The sequence below is a fragment of the Lontra canadensis genome, unplaced genomic scaffold (genome assembly GCF_010015895.1).
Source record: "Lontra canadensis isolate GAN:19392208 unplaced genomic scaffold, GSC_riverotter_1.0 scaffold2, whole genome shotgun sequence".
In the NCBI taxonomy this organism is placed as follows: domain Eukaryota; kingdom Metazoa; phylum Chordata; class Mammalia; order Carnivora; family Mustelidae; genus Lontra; species Lontra canadensis.
In genome coordinates, this window is record NW_022630996.1 from 1,461,423 (window position 1) to 1,484,790 (window position 23,368).

At 37.1% G+C, this 23,368-nt stretch overlaps 1 protein-coding gene across 1 annotated transcript in view; it reads right to left on the reverse strand.

Annotated features, from left to right (window-relative positions):
* Positions 1 to 23,368, reverse strand: part of CNTNAP2 (contactin associated protein 2) — a 1,928,204-nt gene that overhangs the window by 1,067,109 nt on the left and 837,727 nt on the right. Inside the window, exon 5 of the mRNA XM_032866749.1 lies at positions 1,266 to 1,469. Coding sequence (XP_032722640.1) covers positions 1,266 to 1,469 — 204 coding nt within the window. The remainder of the gene's footprint in view (positions 1 to 1,265; positions 1,470 to 23,368) is intronic.

The window sequence follows — 23,368 nt, forward strand, 5'->3', positions numbered from 1 at the left end:
CTCCATCTTAGGTGAATTCAACACAACAGCCACCTCTTTTCTTTCCCTGGTCTCTGATACCACACACATCTCTAATTTCCTCCTGCTCATTCCCCTCAGTCTCCAGGTAACACCTCCTCTCAATCTCATTCTTACACGCAACTCCCTAATAGAAATCTCAACACTGATGTCTAATAAGCAACTAAAATGCACCATGTCCATTTTAGACCTCCTCTATTAGAGGAAACTAATAATCTTTTATTAGAAGAAGCTCTGTAGAGAAAATATAGAGTCACCTCTACTTCTGAAAATGGCAGTTAAGTCCCTTAGGTATCCAGGAATTATCCTTTACTTATTCTCTTTCTTTCTCATTACAAATCATGCTGAACTTACCACTAAAATCATCTCCCAACTAGACCTGCTTCCCTGCATCTCCACCGACAGCCACCTCTGCAAACCAGGGCCATCTCTCACTTGCCTTATACTGAAGTCTGGCTTTGATTCTCACGCAAATGGAAGCATTTTCTTTTGTAGGAGTCTTAATACACTTTTAAAAATAAGATCGTGATGCCATATAGTTTAATGCCTACCAACAGCTTCTCTTTCTTAAATAATAATAAACCCTTTACCATGCAGTACAGGATCTTACAGGACTTGAACAATCCCCGACTTACAGATCTTGTCTTCTTTCCCATTGACTCACTTCATCTACCCACAGCAGCCTCCTTCCTAATTCCCTGAGTATGCCAGATCTTTGTCTGTAGTGACTGCTCCCTCGCTCTTCTCAATATTCTCATGGCCAGTTCTAGTCATAACTGAGATCTCAGCTTGTGTGTCTTCTCGGGGAGAATGTTCCCTAACGCATATTCTAATGTGGACCTTTCTTGTCTCTGCAGTATCCTTTATCATTTTAGCTTATTTAGTTGATTTCAAACTACCCATCCTTATTTGAAGTCATTGTTTTTAAGTTGTTTTAAAATAATAACGGATAATATAATGTCTGAATCCTCCACTAGGTCATAAACTTCATGAACTCAAGGACCTTCTCTATTTGTTCACTGCTGTCTCAGATATTAGTATAGTACCTTGCTTAGGATGAACACATAACAATTATTTTTTAATGAATAAGTATATATGGATCAAAAGGCATTAAACCACTATGGATTAAAGATGAATTTATAAGATAACAAGAATGGCTTTTTTATAATTTACACTTTAAGGATTAAGCAACATTAGCATTTTACTAATGGGAAGATTAATAAATGGTGCCAAAAGTCAGAACATACCTAGGTTTAAGCTGAAGACCAGCTTGGCTTTTTTCAGTTCCAGGGTAATGTAATCCCCTTGCTGTCCTTCCCCATGCAAGATCACCCCTTCACTTTCAGAGGTTTTAAATTTCAAAGCAATGACATCCTTCAGGGTCTTCATCTTCTTGTTTCTGAATCTATATGGCAACACAACATGGCCATCAAAGTTGATAACATCGGCCCCTAAAAGAAGAAGCGAATAACATTTTATTTTAGTTCTTGTATGTCAGCATTCAGTGTGAAATATACCCATTTCCAATGGGTGTCTGCACAGAATAAATGATAAAGAAGTAGTTTTTCCCGAAAAATCTGGAGTCCTGTGTTCTTGACCTGGTTCTTCTTTGGATTTAATTGTATGTTCTGAAATACATTTTATGGAAATAGTCATAAAAAATGATCGAAGAAAACTTCATTAGTATCAAATCTTACTTTACTTAGAATACTAAAAACATAAATTCCATTAACTACTTATATGCTTCAAATTTTAACTTGGCAGTCTAGAGTTTACTTGAAAGAAGTAAAACTTTTAATCCTTGACAATCGACAAGATTTTAATATTTTCCTTCTTAAATGGGGCTAATTACTCATGATTTCTAAATATACATTTTGCTCACAATTTTAATTTTTTTTTTTTTTTACAAAAAAAAAAGGATCCTGGAATGCCGGGTTTGATGGTATACTCACTTTTCTAATGGTTTTAATATTCTACTCCAATTTGGTAGTATATTATGGTAGTATGGTAGTACGGTAGTATATGCTAGTATATTATGGCTAAGTGAACTACAAGAACCTTCTTGCTATTTGCTCTTAGACCTCGTATCTGATTCAAATTTCTTATTAGCCTCTTGTCTTTGGAAAGGCTGCCCATGGTTTTGACTACACTGAACAAAGACATCCTCACCCATATACATTATTAGAAAAAATACACTATGACTAGAGTAACTCTAATTTGATTTTAGATAATTTTATTGAAGACATGAAATTATATAAACTTTTAAAAAATATTAACAATTTTGTCACCACTCTCAGAAACAGGTGATGGTGGGGAGGGGGTTGCTGGATTAGTTTCATAACTGCTACTTATTCACACCAGAAATGGAAAATGACACAAATCTTACTTATTATGCACTACTGTTTAGTAAGTTCCAAATCCATGGAATGGCTCAAAAATGAACTGTAATTATTCAGAGCTGATTTTGAGTACAAATGGAAACCTAGTTATCATAATTAGACCTTTGTCATTAAAAATATTTTTAAATATCTGTTTCTTTTAGCTTTTAATTTTAAATAATTGAAAATCTTGTCAAACTGGATAGCTCTAATTACTTTAGAATTATAAGCCTGAATGAAGCTTGCCTCTCTCAGTTTGGAGCAAGGTCTTGCTGAAGAATTTCACAGTGACACTGGAAAAAAATTACAGCAAGTTTAAAGCCTACTGGAGAAATATTTTCTCGTCTCAGGTCCTAGTTCTCTGGACCCTGTTTACTTCCATTGCCATAGGGAATACTATGGTCCCCAGCCCCCAGGTCATAAGGGCATGCCACATACAGGAGCCTCATGGACATGCAGAGCTCCCATGGCTGTATCCACTCTTTCTGTGTACCACCTGCCATTACAAGTTCTGCTCTTAGTTAATGTTTGTTTAATTTGAGAAGTGTTGCATTTGAAAATGTTCAGAAAGAGAAATATAACTTTGCATTTTAAGTTTTCATTCTTATAGTCAGTTCTTTACTGTCCATAAAAAGACCTTCTTAATCAACAAAATTCTGTTCTCTAAGACTGTAAATCACAACGGTTTATTTTACTATGGGGGGGATCAACCATTATATTTAGGCTTCTGCTAACACTGCAAAGCCAATTAGACTCTAGCTTAATCATCTACACTGTCACAGCTGAATTCCAATTGCAGTATTTTTATCATCTGTGATGAGAGGTAAGAGAGAAAAAAAGTGGAATCTGATTATAACATCCCAGGTTGAATTTATAATCTAGCAGTTGGTAGAAATTACTTTTTGTCTTGAAAAGCGCATAAACGAAAAGTCAGGAGGAAGGAGTAAATTCTGAACTCCAGAAAGTGATTTTGCAGTCAATTTCATGTCAGTGACAGTTGAATAATAGACACATCATTGTTTTATACACCTTCAATATATATTAATTGACATAAAATATTCCCCATTCATCTCTCAGGAAGTAAACGTTCCCTGAGCTTGGGCAGAGGAAAGAATCCACCCCTCCCGTATCTTCTCCTAAATCAAAATCTACAATCTGTTCCAGGTACAGAGTAGTACAAATGTTGGTGTCTCTCTCCTTCACTTATAGGGCAATGGAAAAAGTAAGAGAAAGGATGGGTATGGTTTATTTCTTCAGAGAGTCCTAGAATATTAGCAAAAACATAAAGGAATGCTATTAGTGCAGACTAAACTCATCTTACAAATGTTAAGTGGTCAGTGGTCAGGTTGAGAAATTGATAAAATGTTCTGCAAGCCAGATCTCTTATATTATGAAATCAAAGCTGCTCTTCTATGGCTGGATTAAAGCTTGCATAATACCACCATGCAGATGTGACCTCACAGTTGTCTTTGACATCACAAAATTCCTAGAAATAATCTGTGATATAAAATTCATATAGAAATACATACCATAAACTTTAAACAGAGTCTGGGATATTGTTAAATCTATCAGAATTTAATTCTATTTCCTACAAGAATATATTTAAATTTCATTTGACATCTAATAATATGTTGTGCTTATTTTGGGATAAGCCACCTTTTTTCCCCCTATTACCCTGATTGCTTATCACTCCCTAGAATTAAGTTTTCTATGCAGTGATTAAATATGTATGGTTGAACTGTTTAAGCAATCTTAGCAACAACAATGGCTAGTCAAAGTGTGAATGTAAAATCACAGTGCTTCCACAATTTTGTTTCTAACAATAACTCAGAGAGTTGGTAATGTGCCCAGTTCATTAAAACATCAAAGGAGAGAAGGCTTTTTGCTTTTCTTTTTAATTTCAATGTTAGTCTTTATTTTCTGATTTTACAGAAGAAATTTTGGAGAGGAGGGTTCACCATCTAAAGATTTTAATATTTCAAACAATACCTTTGCTATATTTTTACTATAAATTTAATATATATTTACTATTGAAAGGAAATTAAATAACACTGAAACAGAGAATGTATAAAGTGAACCCAAACCCAGGAGATCACCAATACGATCGATATGGAGGGAAGTTGGTGCACAGCTTTCTAGATGTTAACACATTTGTTTATTTATCCACCTGCCTCCCTATTTAATGTATGGTATTACCCATACATTACTATATAAAGATATATGCATAGATGTGTGTGTACATGTGTATGTGGGGGTGTGTGGGGATGTGTATGGGGACAGTAGAGACAAAGAAACAAGAATGGCTTTTCCTTGGTTATGGTTCAAAATGTTCACTGATAAGAAGCTTGAGTTTTGGGTAATATAATATTTATAAATATTAGTTGGGAAATTATATATTTTAGCTAATTAATATGTTTTACTGACCCTTCATGTACCAAGGCACTTATATAAAGTAAGAATATATATAATCTGAAATGGTAATTTATCCTACTTACTTGAAAAAATGAAAAATGTAGGGGCGCCTGGGTGGCTCAGTCGGTTAAGCATCTGACTCTTGGTTTTGGCTCGGGTCATGATCTCAGGATCCTGAGATTTAGCCCCGCCTGGGGCTCCATGCTTGGCCTGAACTGGCTTGAGATTCTCTCCCCCTTTCTCTCTCCCTCCCACTCTGCTCTGGAAGTAAAGTTTAAAAATACTATGAAAAGTGGAATTGTCTTAGTTCTGCAAATGTTGCATAAATGCAAATCTATTTTTTCTAAGTCAGAGGCCAATATTTTGAATATATTGACCATTTTTTTACAAAACGGCATGCCTGCCATCTTTATTCTCTTTCCATTCACTTCTATTCTTGACAGCATTTTCCCTACCTAATACATTCACAGCATGATATATGCTCTCCTTCTTTGAAAATGTATGCATCAGAGACTTTCTGTTCCTCCACCCGGATGCCCAGTACCTAGTGCCTCAGAAACAGCTGATACTCACTCAGTATGTGTTGTTAGATCATTATATGTCGTCATTCCTATTTCAATAAATTGGATTACAGTATTATAGGCACTATTGTTTTATACTTTTTCATTAGAAATAAGAATCACTAGATTGCAAGAAATTTCAGGAATCATTCTGATCCTTCTTGGTGCTATAATTAATTATATATCTAAGGTTTCAACTGTCAGAAAAAGAATGGCAATATTAGGCTACTTTTTGTGGTTGGGGGGTGGAATTCACTCCATTATTATTATTAATTGACTCAGTATTATTCAACCAACAGACATTAACTCTGGAGGAACATGATGTATCTCATCTCATCTGCGTACTGCTTTGATCTGATTAATTTCTTTCTTCTAACTCACTGCCTTTTCTTTCAATGTATCTGTGGTTTAAACCTAAATAAATAGTTAAAATAGATCCCGGAATGTCATTAACAGCTAATTTAGAGTTATAGCAGCAAATGAGCCTTGTCCAAATCCCTCAAAAAATTATCTAGATATACACTGTGAAAAGTCACTTCTATTCTGGGAAAATATAAAACAAAAACAAAGATCTTCAAGGCTCCTTCATGAAGGGCAGCATCTCACAGTCTGTGCATTATTTCTCCTTAAAATGTTCTGCTTCACCCTTAGATACTTGGGTATTCCACTCATGGTGGAATGACAAAACATCATCATGGAATCTGGTGTTGTTTTTCCATAAAACTGGATTCCAGTATCTAACTTCCTAGAAGATCCACATGGAGCGTCCACAGGAAACTCTAACTCTTTGTGTCCAACATGTAATTCCTTCTCTGGGCCCATGCCCCTGCTCTTGTATCAACTATCCACTCAGGACATATATCTGAAGCATCTCCCTGCCTCACGTGCCCACATCCACTCAGTTCCAAGCCCTGTAAAATAGAGCTAGTCTACAGTTTCCAAACAGATGGCTTACTTTATATGCATGACCACCAGCCTACCATCACCTCACACAGTATCTACTGTACTAACTCCACTAGTGGACAATTCCCATCCTCCAGCATAATTTAAATTAAATCTATCCTCCACAAAGATGCTAAAAATATCTTTCTGAAATAAACTCTGTCGCCAAAAACTCTTTAGCATAGTCTGCAAAACCCTGCCTTCTTCCACAGCTCGCATTTTAATGCCATTTTTCTCTTTATGTGCTAACTGTGGTAAACTGACTGGATCCCTTGCTCACAATCTAGTACCTTCCCTCGTGCTGTGCTCTCTTGTTTCAACAAACAGCTGTGTGTGTGTGTGTCTGTGTGTGCATGCACACGTGTGTGTCTGTGGGTGCATGTGTGTATAATCTAGTTTAAGTTTAGGTATCCTCCAAGTTTCAGATAATTCTCCCCTACTAGAAAAGCTTTCTTTGTATGAAATAGCCCTTGCCGACTACCCCCTTGCACACTTTTATCCTATCACTTCTCATCTTATGTTAAAATGGTCTCTTGATGGGTCTCATTTCCTCTGTGGATTTTAAACTTTCCTAAGGTACAGATTTTGGATTGTTCTACTTTGTATTTCTGGCACAATAAATACTTCTCAAACTGATCTAAATGTAATTGGTGTTTGAGACAAGGTAAAAAGAGAACTCCACATTTTTATTTTCCTTCAAAACCATACCTGGTACAATGCAGTTTACTCTCTAAGAGTACAGACTCATGAATGATTTAGTGGCATGTATTTATATAAATATTACAACTGTGGGCCTCTGATGTGAATAAATAGTTTAAAACACCAAATCCTTTTATTATACTCACAGTGGAGTTCTTTCTTTATAAGTCAGAGACTAAAACATCTAACTCTACTACAAATTTAAATGCAAAATGTATGTATATTTTTCTTTTAACTGAATAAATTGAAAACACTTTCTTTTTAACAAATTTAATACTACTTGAGATATATATATTGATATTTTATAATATTTTATAAAGAAGCAAGATGGACTTGCTCTCTGTATTTTTTATTACTGGATTATTTCATGAGAAACTATAATGTGTGATGAATCATGATTCGCTAATCACAAGGTGGGCCCACATGAATAAGACTCAAGGAAATATTAGTAATTTTCTTAAATTATATTATTCAACATCAAAAGACAAAAAACACAAAACACCAAAACTGAGGTTCTCCCTGCTTCATCCAAAATGGTCATTCTCACTCATAACCCCACACACATACCACATAGGACATCAGAAAATCAGACTGATATAATTTTGAGCTGGGTTATAACTCTAATATATCTGATAATGCAGAGATAATAAGCAATTTCTAAAAAATTAGCATAAAATCTATTTGTAGGAAATCCATGTGGAAGCTATTTTTATTTTTGTAAATCGAAAAGTCAAACAAATTAGACTTGCCTACTCTGTGATAATATTGCTGTTTACTGAAAATAGCTCTACAGTTTTTGACCATACACAATCTATTTTTCTGCTCAGGAGAACACTATCTAGAATAATAAATCCTAAGTAAATATTCCACAGATGAAAAAAGGAACCAGACATCAATAAACCCCTCAAATGTATTCTATAACTCCTAACATTTATTCCAGATATTTTATCATTATTCATTTACACTTACTTCTGTTTCTAGTTCCATTTAAAATACCGTTGTCAGTGTTGGGGCCAAATTTCAGTACTACATAAGCTAAAGGAGAGCAATTTGATTTAGGGATTGTTCTGAGGCACTGCTTTCATGGTAACTCATTTAACACTGAGGACAAGATAAATTATCCTTGACCATTTCTTGAAGCTGCCATAGCATGCTTCCACTTTCCCTCTGTATTAAGTGTGTCTGCCGTTGCTTGTCTCTGGGCTTCCACATCTAGGGCTTTGCCCCTTCCAGAGTCAGCCAGTTCCTACAAGCGCACTCTTCAAATACGAATCAACCACAGAGCCCAGAACCCAGCCCAGCAATCTCCTCCATCAGGCTCTCACTCTCAAGGCCACTATCCACCCGTCCTAATCACCTCAGGGTTAAGTAACAGACAACCTGGGACAGTCCTGGTGCCCCAGAGCCTGCTGCCCTGCCTTACCTATTCCTTCCGGCAGAAGCCACAGTAAGGCCCTTGCCTCCTGACTGACCTGGTGCTTCCCCTTGTTCTCCCCCACTCCCTGCCCGTATGGCATTCCTCTTCAGAACTGTAATAAACTCTCTTTTTAATGGCAGTCGTTTCCTGATATGTCAGCCTTATAATATCTTAAATTTTAGATCAATATATTGTATTTTAAAACACACCCACTGGCCTTACTATACTTCAGATACACTATATTCTAAAATATGCTCGGCAGAAAATTCCCTTACTGTAACTTAAAAAGAGAGAGAGAGAAAGAGGAAAAATCAAACTTTTGGCTGAGCAAGAAAAAAAAAAATTAGAAATGTTGGCTAGATATGCGAATGTACCTTGACGTACATTTAGAAACCATTATCAAATGTCTGCTATCAACTATCATCTTCTGAAATAAGGTCTATACCATAGCATTGGGCCAGGAATGTGGGGCCACTGAAGTAAAGGGATGAAGTTTTAAGAAAACCTAATAGGTAAACTCTCCAGGCAAAACAGACCTAAGATGGAATAAGGAATCCAGACAGTTGGGGGAGAGTATATTTGACTGTTTTATAGAGCTCAGTAGTTCTGTGTGACTTTAACATATAAGGGTCATGTATCATGGGCAGGGTTAGAATTGGTACATGAAGGACCTAACGCTCCATGTAGAAGTCAGAAGTCTTTGTGAGTAACAACGGCATCTTTAGGGGAAGGTACATGTTCAGATTTGCATCTTGGAAAGGTATCTCCTGTGTTGATATCAGAGAGTGGGAAGGATAGAAGATAGGAAGGACCTTTCCCTGGAGAAGCTGATGGTGTCATAGTGTCAGCAAAGTTTCTACCCAGCCATCATTCAGAAGGTAACTGTCATTAAAGAATGCAAAGCTTTTTGATGATGCACTGTTGCTACCCAGAATTTTCAAATGGTTAAGGCTTCCTTAATGATTGAAGATTTTCAGATAAATACTTATAGGCTGAGTTTTCTCCAATGGTATGACAAAATCCATGTGGAAGCAACAAGATTTTTAATGGAATTGAAACTACTTTAAAAACAAAAACAAAATCTCAAAAATTCCTCTTTGAAATATGAATATTTAAATTCAATTATCTGCACAACCTTAATTTTTAGAAAGAATCTGAGAGCTGTATCAATTCTTTAGCTATCCCACATTTAATACTCTATCTCATTAAAATCCAAACCTTAAAAAAATAACATTATTCTCAAAATGTAAAATCAGTATTTTTCCAAACAGTATACACTTCCCCAACAGCCTCTACAAAGTTCCCTGGACACCTGGCAATATAGACTAAGTGACTAATAAAGGTGGTCATTTTTATTTACTTACTTTCTATACTTCCCTGAAAGGCAAATGAGTCGGTCCAAATGATTTGCACTCCCTTGCAAGAGACAGGTCATATGCTTAGTATGTTTTGAGTTGATGCATAAGATGTAGAACCTTACAGCTTTGCTTTACTTCTGGTTAATTTCTCATACCTTTGGGTGAATCTTTTACATCAACCATAAAATAGATTAATAAAGCCCAGAATATACACATGTTGTGACATAATGTGTTCTCTCCTCTGCACTGGAGCAGCTGGGGCCTGTCTGGGAAAACACTGAACAGTACTCTGCGGCCCGGTCATCAGCACACCTCAGTGACTGGGGCACTGGAGGGAATCTGATTCACTGTGAATTGGGGTGCCGTCCATTACTTCATGACACCCGCATGCCTACTGAGTCCTTGTGAGCAAGCTGAATTAATTCACTTCTAGAAAGGAGCAATGCTCCTACCACTTGTGCAGAAAACCAGCCATGACAGTGTTGGGGAAAAAAAAAAAAAAAAGGAAGCACCTGAAATGAGAAGTCGTAACTTCAGTGCTCAGAGGGGACAAGTAGTGTGCGCAACCTGGTGTGGCTGGCTTGATATAAAAACCACTGATCTTTCACTTTTTCACTTTCGATAGAGATATGGGTATAACGGAGAAAATATGTCCCTGATTTAATAAACAACAACAACAAAGAAAAGATGCTAAATTAATGGCTTTGAAATTTGGTCTTGATGGCTGAGAAACAAGGGAGGGTTTGGAATACATTATGTGAGAGGTGATCTCGATCCGCCTGACGCAAACTGAAGCTATGCAGCAACTCTGCCGGTATCCAAATGTTCAGTTTTCCAGAAAGGTCAGAAATCTAACACTTTAATAAAACTCTCTGTTTCTAAATGTTGGACAGCTGATTTGAGGTCATATTAAGCAGAAGCTGCTAGCTAATGCCTCACAAATATTTTTTATTTGGCTGCACTTCTCTTTAAACTTGAATATTATCAAAATAGAAGACTAAATGGATTATAATCACTCTGAAAATTTCATTTTCCATGATATAATTTATCTGTAAATTACTGCAGTATGTATTAACAAGGAATTTTATTGCTTAAAAGGCAAATTCTTTAGAAAACTAGTAGGCTAGTGCTAAACAAAGAGAGAGTGAATGGTAAAAAAAAAACATTTTAATGGTTACCATATGATACAAAGATATACCACTCTACACTATCGTACTAAACATAAAAAGGAAGGAAGGGAGAAAGGGAGGGAGAAAGAAAGGAAGGGAGGAAGAGCAGAAGAAAACAACAACAACAACAACAACAAAACACCATTATCCTGAGCTTCATTCATTGAGATTTTGGTAAGAAAACTTTACATTTTTTCAAGTATTACCAATTAACAAGTTCTGCTGACCCTTCATTACTGGCAGATGCTGTATGTGCAAATTTCCTACTCACTAAAATTGAGGTGCATCCCCACTCATGGACATGTGAAGAGGGGCCAAAAAATTGAGTCACCTGATGCTCACATTACCAGCTCAGGTCAAGTAAGACAATGCTCTAGGTTCTTGTTTCAGTTTTCATACCAAAAAACAAAACGAACAAACAAAAAAAGTGTCCCTTTCACAAATTAGTGTTTTGACTTTTGTTGTTCTGGGGATGATTCAGCTTTCTAAAGTGTCTCTCTCCCAAGATGTTTTGTGCAGTGCCTCCAGGCTGTGAGAAAGTCATGATGTGCCTTATGAAGAAAATGCATGTGTTCGGTAAACTGTGCTCAGGCTTGAGATGTAGTGCTGTTGACTGTGAGTTCAGTGTTAATGAATCCACGAGATATACTACAAGAGATGCCTTTAAATATAAGCACAAATAAAGCAAGATTATGTATTGATTGGTTGTAAAAATGTAGTGACCAGAGGCTCATAGGAACCCAACCTGCATTTCTCCTGGGAGCAATGGTTCACTATTTCCTAATTTGGCCTTCATGGCCACTATATGTACAAGATACAACTACTGTGGATAAGGACAACTGACTGTATTTACACTACATTCATTCCTTTAAATAGAAAAATAAAGAGCCATTTTAAAATACCAATTGTAAATATTTATGCCCCCAACATGGGAACAGCCAACTGCATAAGCCAACTGTTAATCAAGATAAAGAGTCATATTGTTATGAATACATTAATAGTAGGGGATCTTAACATGTCATTCAACAACAGACAGGTCATCCAAGCAGAAAATCATAAAGAACCAAGAGCACTGAATGACACATTGGATCAGATAGACCGTCACAGATATGCAGAGTTGCTGCTGTCATGTCTATGAGGTCTCTTCAGTAGATGGTGCTGGGAAAATTGGACAGCTATGTAAAGAAGAATGAAACTTGATCATTCTCTTATACCGCACACAAAGATAAACTCTAAATGGATACAAGACCTCAATGTGAGGCAGGAATCTATCTAAATCCTAGAGGAGAACATAGGCAGTAACGTCTTTGACACTGGCCACAGCAACTTCTTTGAAGACACGTCCCCAAAGGCAAAGGAAACAAAAGCAAAAATGAACTTTTGGGACTTCATCAAGATCAAAAGCTTCTGCACAGCAAAGGAAACAGTCAACAAAACAAAGTGGCAACCCATGGAATGGGAGGAAATATTCGCAAATGACACTACAGATAAAGGGCTGTTATCTAAGATCTATAAAGAACTCCTCAAACTCAACACACACAAAAGAGATAATCATGTCAAAAAATGGGTAGAAAACATGAACAGACACTTCTCCAAAGAAGACATACAAATGGCTAACAGGCACATGAAAAAATGTTCATCATCATTAGCCATCAGGGAAATTCAAATCAAAACTACACAGAGAAACCACCGTACACCAGTTAGAATGGCCAAATCAACAAGACAGTAAACAGCACGTGTTGGAGAAGATATGGAGAAAGGGGAACGCTCTTACACTGTTGGTGGGAATGCAAGTTGGTGCAGTCATTTGGAAAACAGTGTGGAGATTCCTTAAGAAATTAAAAATAGAGCTACCCTATGACCCTGCAATTGCACTACTGGGTATTTACCCCAAAAATGCAGATGTAGTGAAAAGAAGGGCCATCTGTACCCTAATGTTCATGTAGCAATGGCCACAGTTGCCAAACTGTGGAAAGAGTCAAGATGTCCTTCTAAAGAAGAATAGATAAAGAAGATGTGGTCCATATATACTATGGAATACTACTCAGCCATCAGAAAGGATGAATACCCAACTTTTGTATCAACATGGATGGACTGGAGGAGATTATGCTGAGTGAAATAAGTCAAGCAGAGTCAATTATATGGTTTCACTTACTTGTGGAGCATAAGGAATAACACGGAGGACATTAGGAGAAGGAAAGGAAAAGTAAAGCGGGGGAATCAGAAGGGGAGATGAAGCAGGGGGAACTGTGGACTCTGAGAAACAAACTGAGGGTTTTGGAAGGGGGGGGATGGGTGAGACTGGTGGTGGGTATTAAGGAGGGCACGTATTACATGGAGCACTGGATGTGGTGCACAATGAATTCTGGAACACTGAAAAAAATACAGTTAAATTTTTAAAAATACCACATATATAAAAGTGAAAACATAATAAATATTTAAATTATCCTTAAAGAAAATGATCAGCAAACTGCAAATCTCTTCACAGACTAGTGCAGTGCTGAATGTTATGATCTGACAAATACACTTTTTTTTCATTCCCTCTGTGTGAACATGCATTTAGCACAAGTGACTTATAGAGAACACACAAAGGTAAATCTCTCCATTTTTCACATGCTTGCTGCACCTAAACTCTGTGCTTTACATATCTAATTATTATAATTCACTAAGTACTTAACAAAACAGTAAGTCCTGTGTTAGTAGTATAATGATGTTAAAGGGGTTCGGAACAGGCCACCCCAAAATATCCCACTTCAGCCTACTAATTACTTTGAGCTGAAGGCACCTGAGAAACAGGAAGATGCAGGAAGGGTTCTTGGCCCCTCCACTCTTTCATCCTAAACACAGATCATAAAATTTCCCATGAAAAAGATGCCTCCTCTGCGTGAGAAAGAAACAGCAACATTCTTACTACCAGAGACTGGTAGCTGACACCAAAATGTATACGAGGTCTTATATAAATAAACCTACTAAATAAGCCTTATTTTCCATTAGTCCCCCCCCCCAAACTTCCTATTTACTGCCCCTTAATTTTCCCTAGCTCAAGCCCCTTTGTCTTGTCACATCCCTACAATTTATTATTCTTTGTTTAAAATATTTTTGGGGCCTAATGGTTTCTCTGGGTCTTTATTTTTCTTCTGAAGACTCTCATATACACATAAAAATATTAAAGTTTGTATGTTTTTCTATTAAAATGCCTTACATCAGTTTCTTTATTTTTTTTTTATGTCAGTTTAATTCTTAGGCCAGCCACAGGCCTCCCCTACACAGTGTAGAATCTCAGATTCCAGTAAATCACAGAATCCAAACCACAGTCCCATTTACATTTCCTGTGAAATAAGGCCCAGAAATTTCTTTATTATATAGCCATCTGAATATTACCTGTTTCTTCTGACCTTATAGGAAACAATCTTCTTGACATTTATAGCCTAAAAATACAAATTTTACTGAGTCTATTAGAATGGGAATATTGGGGCGCCTGGGTGGCTCAGTGGGTTAGGCTTCTTCTGCCTTCGGCTAGGGTCATGTTCTCAGGATCCTGGGATCAAGCCCCGCATCAGGCTCTCTGCTCGGCGGGGAGCCTGCTTCCCCCCTCTCTCTCTGCCTGCCTCTCTGCCTGCTTGTGATCTCTGTCAAATAAATAAATAAAATCTTACAAAAAAAAAAAGAATGGGAATATTAGTCCGTCTACCCTGTAAACCCTAAATTACTTTAAGGCTATAAATAAACCTGAAGTTGACTTCTTATATTTTAAGAATTTTAGATATTCTTTTGTATAATTTATACCTCAAATTTCTCTTCCTAACATAAATCAAGGGTTTCTCTTCAAGAGATCTGGCATTTTCTTTTGAATAAAAGTTTGAGCTATTGAAAATGTTAGAAATCTACTGATGAAATAGAAGAATTTTGTAACTGTAAGAAGGGAATCATTGTGAATTCAGAAAATATGAGAGCAGACAAATGTCACCAATTCACATTAATTTTAGAAAAGTTTTTCTTCGGGTGAGGGGTGTTATTAAGAAAATAACTGAATTTGGAAACAAGACACATTTTGATACAGTGCCTACACATCCTACTTCAAACTTTCTGCATTTGACATTTTTCACAGTTTAGGTCAACCCTAACAATTTATGCACTTCCCAAGGCATGACAGACATAACACTGTTAAAAGTGCTATTTATAGTAGGGCAGTCAAGTCCTTAAAATGTCAATGGTTGAGTTTCTCTTAATGCAGACCTAGAAGCAAAGCACATATCTTCATTCAGGGAGGATAAATGCCATGCTGAGGTAGGAAACTTATTAGAAAATTCAAGAGATACCAGTCTCTTTATGACCCAAGATATAGTTGTATCAACAGCATTATGACCATCTTCTCTGGTTTCAGAAAAGTGCTGGACCTCAACCCAGAGACCTCAGACCTAACACTCAGGGAAGTCAACTCACTCTCTGGGCCTGTACAGTAAAGAGGTACAGATAATCTCTCAGATTCCCTTCCACTCCAAAATTAAGCATCTCTTATTCTGGGCAACAAGTTTACAAAGGGCTAGTCACATATTTTCAATTCTGACTTTAAATCAGATTTTAGAATGGCAGAATTCTCAATTTTAGAGCATATTCACATTCCCTAATTATTTCAATACATTAACATTTAGACATTCCCAAAGATAATCTTTTTTTTTCAAGATTTTTTTTTTCAAGATTTTATTTATTTGACAGACAGAGACCACAAGTAGGCAGAGAGGCAGGCAGAGAGAGAGGAGGAAGCAGGCTCCCCAGCGAGCAGAGAGCCCGATGCAGGGCTCGATCCCAGGACCCTGGGATCATGACCTGAGCTGAAGGTAGAGGCTTTAACCTACTGAGCCACCCAGGCGCCCCCTAAAGATAATCTAAAAACATAAAATCCACAGACATTAAAACATTTTCATGGGTGACTACCTTGAACAACCAGTTAAAATTTATCTACATAGTGTCAAAATTTATAGATTAAAAACTGTTACATTATAAATACTACATATAATTGCCCATATTGTTAATTTTTACGAAGAAAACAATGTTGTTTATATGGAAGCTTCCAGAAGTGGAATCTAACAAAATAATTTATAATGACAGATTAATGATTAATTTATATTCTTATTGCCTTGACAATGTTTAAAGAAACACATAATTAAAAAACTGAATTATTTTCATTCTAGAATATGGGAACAAAATTACCTATCTGAATAAAGGAAAACATCTTCATGACTACAAATGCTTGTTGCCAGTGAGAATGAATATATGACGTTGAGCAGGTATAAAGTGAAAGACTTGCTCACATTCAGCTAAACATCCTTGTTTCCTCCCTTTCTGCTAGTAGTTAGCTTTAACACAACTGCACAGCTCTTGTAAATATTAAAGATTTGTAACATATACATTTTTTCATATCTCTATTTCCTTCTAAATCAAGGTAGGGATTTTGCATCTTTAGTGTCACTAACTCTGGTTCACAAGCCACAGACAGATTTAGTAAAAACTGACAGGGTTCTAATTCCTGCTTTATGGCCTGATAGCTACAGGACCTCAGTAAGTTATAAAACTTCTCTACGCCTCAGTTTCTTTGCTTGTCAAAAGGTGAAGGCAATGACACAATGAAGTTATAGAACTGTGAAAACAGGGGGCGCCTGGGTGGCTCAGTGGGTTAAAGCCTCTTCCTTAGGTTCAGGTCATGATCCCAGGGTCCTGGGATTGAGCCCCGCATCGGGCTCTCTGCTCAGCAGGGAACCTGCTTCCTCCTCTCTCTCTCTGCCTGCCTCTCTGCCTACTTGTGATCTCTGTCAAATAAATAAATAGAATCTTAAAAAAAAAAAAAAGAACTGTGAAAACTGGATGAGTTAATACATGTAAAACACTGAAAACACTATCTGGTACATTGTAAGCTGCTAATAAACATTATCTTTCATTACTGTCATATATTGGGTTGTTGTTTAATTGATCTGAAATAATGAATATTCTAATCCACCCACTTGGCACCAATGACTCAGGCCTGGAAGAACAGGCTTAAGTCATTACAGGAGCATTCATGATTCAGGATACATTTAGGCGCCATGCTTGGTGACTGTAGGGCCCTCCCTACTTACTGGACTGTTTTGCAGCTTTCACTCAGGCAGCTTATTTTGCTCCCCACTGAGTAAGGCAGCAAAATACAGAGAAATAAAGTGAAAGGGAAATAACAAGTGATTCAGCCTATCCTATATCTTCTCTTTGATGTACTAAATAACATTTCAGGGCAAACAAGCATTTTCGAGGTCTGGCACAGCCCTCTCACTATAAGGTATACAGCGAGGCCAGGTTTCTTATCCAAACAACATCAGATAAAAATTTTCAAACTGACACCAGAACTCCAGGCCCTCATCCATGATTATGCCCATGGCAGCATAATATACGCCAGAATTTCTGTATAGCTCATGGATTTGCTATCCAGAAAGCAACTAATATTTACTGAACAAAAGAATTCACTATCACAACATCTGGTTGAATGTATGCATTAAGTGTAACCTCTTTTTTATACATTCAAATTTACCAAATTTAGTCTAGATTTATAACAAAATCGACTTCCTCTCAAATTTTGTATTTTGTGACTAAATTTGATGGGATTCTGAAGAATTCAAGATGGAAGAAAATGTCTCAATTGCTAAACCACAATGCAATGTGGTTAAGAATATATTAGCTACATCAAGCTAAAATAAAACAAAAAGTGCAAAGTTTCAGACATTTGTAAGAACAGCCAGACAAAAACATTTTTCCCCAGTGGCTCCGTGGTAAGCAGTGGTAGGAGCTATTTATAAAGGTTTTATACATAGCCATGTGAAGACTAGTAAGGAGAGCATTTATAGACATCGACAGGCAGAGAGAGCAGAGCACAAAGGCTGGAACTGGTGAAGATACCAGTATATAATGTATTACAAATATCGTCCTACACCACTCACATCTAGTGCTAGGTCCGGCCATCGATTTCAAAGCCCAAAACAATGAAAACGAACATTTCCCTTGGGTATCCTTCCTTGTCAGTGACTGTCCACTCCCCACTCACCCATTCTGCACACAAACAGACACAACTGTAAAGTACCTGATAAAAGAATTCACATTAAGACGTAAGTATCTAATGATGCTTAAAGTTTTAAAGACTTTAATGGAAACAGCACTTAACTTAAAGAAATACTACAGAGGAAGCTTAAGGCCCCAGAGAACAGTTAAGAAAATGATAACTTGACTGGAAGGAAAGCTCCTGGAGTCTTTGAAGTTCCACCACACGGTCAGCAACCATCAACAGTGGTGATGGGGAGAGCAGCCCACACAGTCACACCTACTGGTGCTTCCTTCCTCTCAATGAGAGCATCCTCCCCATCACAACAGAAGCAAGAATAAAATCAATCCCCTCCTCACCCCGTTTCTGTACTACACTTCGCAGAGGTTTTGCCTATACTTTGTTTTGACAATTTTTTAACCTAGGGAGGATGAAATCTCTTCTTTCCCAGACAAAAATTATTTGATAGAGTTACAGGAAGGAGGGTGCAGAGATTAAATATTTTCTGTGGTTATGTCAAAAAGAGAACAGTCAAAAGACGTGATTCTACTATTAAGGGCAAAATACTAAGTTGCCTTGTTATATTCTCTTATCACTGTCACTCTTTTCCTTCTTTGTATCTATTTTCTTCTTTGTTTCTTACTCTTGTTCCTTTTCTTTAAAATTCATTCTTCAAACCTCTCCTCGTTCAAAACTCATTAAGCCAAGAGATAGCCATTTTTTGCTCCTTAAACAATGTGATTCACTATTTTCATTATATTCCCATTAAAATGCCCCTTTAATAATATCCCTATTAAATGTTTTTTAGAGTTTATGCCACTGATTAGTACTACAGTTGAAAACATTATAATGAAGTTTCTTAGAACTTCCTGTAGGAAACTGTTTTTGGCGACATGCCTCATTGGATTTCCTATCATTTCAAGTTGTGTTACAAGGGGGCTCCAGGGTTTAAAGGCAAATTTATTTTGACTATTGTTTGACTTACAGAACTTTTGTGTGTATGTAACAGCTATATAATTTCTATAGAAACATACTGGGCATTTGGACTGCAGATGCAAATGATCTGTTCACTGCTATTGATCATCTCTGTCTCCAGATCGCTGCATCAGAAGATGACATGCAAGAGTTTCTGAAGGACAGAATGGGTAACAACACACTTATAAAATAATTAGGCATAAAAAGAATTTAAAAATGTATAATCAGCTCTGAAGGAGTGGCCACATAATATGCAGTAAATCTCTTACATTTATACAAAGAATCTATGTATTTCTAGCTCTTACAAGTATATGGTTTTAGGAGAGGTATCACCCACAGTATTGCTTTCTAGCCCAGAAAAAAAGGGACACAGGCAAAGATAACGGTAGGAGATGAATAACAAAGTCATAAAGATGTAGTCTTTCAATGTACTTTTCTTAAGCAAATTATTTGTCCCTCTTAAAGATTTATTTATTTAAGAGAGAGGGGGGAGCACAGGTGAGAGAAAGCGGGGTGAGGTGGCACGGGAAGAGGCAGAGAAACAATCTCAAGCAGACTCCCCACTGAGCGGGGAAGCCTGGAGCGGGGCTCAATCCCAGGACCCTGAAATCATGACCCAAGCTGAAATTAAGAGTTCAATACTTAACTAAGTCACTCGGTTGATTTTATAAGTAAGACTATATATCTATAAAGATTCAAACTCTTGAGTTAATGGACAGCAAAGAATTAAATTATCAATAATTCATCAATATAAACTTGACTTAGAGTATTAAATGTATGGCTACAATCTGGCTAGCCCACAACCCCATACTCAATGAAGACTATATAACAATCATTACTTTTAACTCTAAAATAAGGTAGCTTGCTCTCTATTGCTCCAAGTTCAGCCAATGGTTCACTTCAACACCATAAATACATACGTACATGTATACATATAATTATATACATATAGACATATACATATACACGTACTACATACATACTTACACTTATATGTATGCATATGTGTGTATACACACATACACAAATTTCAATGAAATGGTTGTCTTTCCTGCTTGAATAGATCCATGAATAATGATCAAGGGTCATTCTGAACTGCAGTTTCAGAAACATCATTATTCGAAAACTATTAACCAGAGTCTGTGGATCCCCCAGTTCCCTCTGTTTAGAGCACTAGCGTATGAGTCATCTCACCTGGTTTCCTTCCAGTGGCACAAGCTGAGCATAGTCAGCTGGAGCTGGGGCAGAGCAGTGTAGACAGACATCAGCACAAGAGAGGGCTTCATCTAAACAGGAGTGCACAGCAGCACCTGGAGGGCTCAGTCAGTTGAGCATCTGCCTTCAGCCTAGGTCATGATCTCAGGGCCCTGGGACGCCAGCCCTGCGACAGGGTCCCTACTCAGTGAGCAGTCTGCTTCTTCCTCTTCCTCTGCCCCTCCTGCCCGCCATGTTCCTATGCACTCTTTCTCTCTCTCTCAAATAAGTAATAAATAAAATTCAAACATAAAAATAAATTTTAAAAAATAAAATAAACGGGAACTTATAATATTCCTATTTTAACACACTTCCCTTGATAAATTAGGATTAGCTATTATCCTATATTTTTACCAGTAAGTGGTTAGGAGTGCTCATTTGGTTTTGGCACAGACTCAAGACAGAAAAATACAAAGTGCAGTTCTTAAAGGGAAGAGACAGAACCTGTATTAGAATATGGAGTGAATTCTATAGCAGCTGACGAAGAACAATGAGACAATGACCTACGTTGTTGGATAAAGGCCTCTCTACCCTCCACTTGTGGGTCCACTTCCTCGTACATTCACCGCCGGTTTTCCAGGGCAGCTTCAGCATCACCTGACTATGCCGCACTCCCTGAAATCATGGGGACTATCTCCTTGTGAAAAATCACTGTATGGTTCTTAAGTCTTAGCACTGTAGTGTGTTCAATATCTGTCTGTACTAGATTACATATTCTTTGAAGGCAGGAACTCGGAAATTTCACTTTGTTGAGTGTACACTATACTGATTTCATATGAAATAACATTTAAGTGTTTGTTTAATATGTGAGGGGAAGTTAAAAATGCTGGGAGTAATCTTTCAAGTTCTTTTCATTTGCATTTACATCATTTCAATCTTTCTCACCTTTTGCCGTACGTAGCTAAAGTTGACACTTGCCTGTGGATGCATGAACAGGCTGGGAGAAGCTCGGGAAAAGGAAGGTGCTTAAATTGACTGAAAACATACAGCAAGACTGTGATCACTAACTGACAAGAGGCAGAAAGATAAGTGATCCAGACTTGAATGATACAAAAATATACCATTCTATGCTATCGTAAAACTATACAGACATGGGATATTAGCTGAAAATAAATGTTTATATAGATATTCCTGGCCTTCTAACTGCATTTGCTGACCACTGTAGACACAACATTGATTTTTTTCCTATTCTTTCACATATGCATTAATTTATTAGTTATTTAATTTATTCACTTAATCAACATTTATGACATTCCTCTTTTACAATGGGCAAAATACAGGGGGCACGTAGATTACTATGATGTATAAACCAGATCTAAAGTGAAAATAAATAAATAAAGTGCAAAAAATATATCCATGTACCTTTGGAACAATTAAAAAATTTTTGCCTTAAATAATCATTCCAATATTTCCATCGTGGGACATTAACCTGAAACACTCATTCCCTTACACTTAATGCTTCCAAGGATAGTGACAGGATGGTTTTAGGACTATGCACAAATCCAAACGATCATTTCCTAACATACAAGAACAGGCTAGGGAGAGATCTGGTTGTATTATCAGTATAACCTTCTGCTCAGGGGTATATGTGACCTAGCTGGATGCATCTCAGACCTTTGGTTCATCAGACCTTTGTAGTCTGAACAACCAATTAATAGAAAAGAAAGCATATAACTATGGGGGGGAAGAACTATAATTTGAATTCTTATCCTACTACTAACATTGTGGCTTTTTATAAGAAGTATCACTTTTATGAGGCACGTGGGTGGCTCAGTTAGTTAAGTGTCCGAATTTTCATCTCAGCCCAGGTTTTGATCACAGAGTCATGAGGTCAAGCCCTGTGACCTAAGCCTACTTAAAAAAAAAAAATCACATTTCTGAGCCCTAGTTTATTTTTTAAAGATTTTACTCATTTATTTGAGAGAGACAGAAAGAGAAGGGGCACATGAACACAGGGGAGGGGCACAGGGCGAAGCAGACTCCCCTCTAAGCAGGGAGCCTGACACAAGGCTCAATCCCAGGACCCTGAGACCACGACCTGAGCCAAAGGCAGACACTTCACCGACTGAGACACCCAGGTACTCCTCTGAGCCTTAGTTTAAAAAATATGTAAAATACATATGTTCTCGATGGCACATGAGTGTCATCATCCAAGTTTACAAACACTGAATGTAAAAAGATAAACAGATGGTGATTCTTGAAAAACAGAAGCTCCATAATCATTACTGTGTTTGATGGTATCATTTTTATCATTAACACCACAAAGACCATACTCCATTTTTTGTCCCTTAAATGACTTCTATCAGATAACCCAAAGAGTCAGGATGTACATTATGTAGGAAGATGAAGGGTGTGGCTCTTCTGAATATTTGTCACAGGAGCTACATCTCAAAGTACTTATCCTGCTACCTGAAGGATGAGGAGTCAGCTCTTTAAGACCCATGATGTGGTAGCTGGATGCACGGACCCTAGAATTAGTGTCTTTGGGTTCACGCTGCACTCTACTACTTTCTCGCTGTTTGATCTTGAGGATGTTACTCAACCTTCCTGTGGTCTCAGTATGCTTATCTATTAAGTCGGGATAATAACACTCACTTCCTAACACAGGGAGGGTTAATGGAGTCAAAACACATAAAGTCTTTATAACAATGCTTAGAAAATACAATGCATCAAAATATGCTAGTTATGTTTTACAGAGGACAGCACATAGTAAATTAAGGTTTAGGGATCAAACCAAGAAAGAAGAAAGAAGATATAAATTAGAATAGGTAGTAAAACTTTTTTTTTTAATGAAAGAAAAATGAGGGAGGCACAGAATAAAGTTTCTGTATTAAACCACTGTGGCCAGTGGACCTATGGCTTCTAACCGGACTACAGGCAAAATGGAACCTGTAGGAATCAAGCAAGATCCTTTAAGAAGTACAGAATACCAAGGTGATGAAGCTTTAAAAAAATCTGTGCTTTCAACAGCTTCAGAATTCCCTGTCTAATCAGTAACAGCTTATCAAGCATGAGATGGGAGAAAAACAATCATCGGGACTCCAGATGGAAATGTTTAATGCATATGCAGTTTACAGGATGAATATAAATTACAAACATGGTGGGTTTTGGTTAATCTGCTGAATA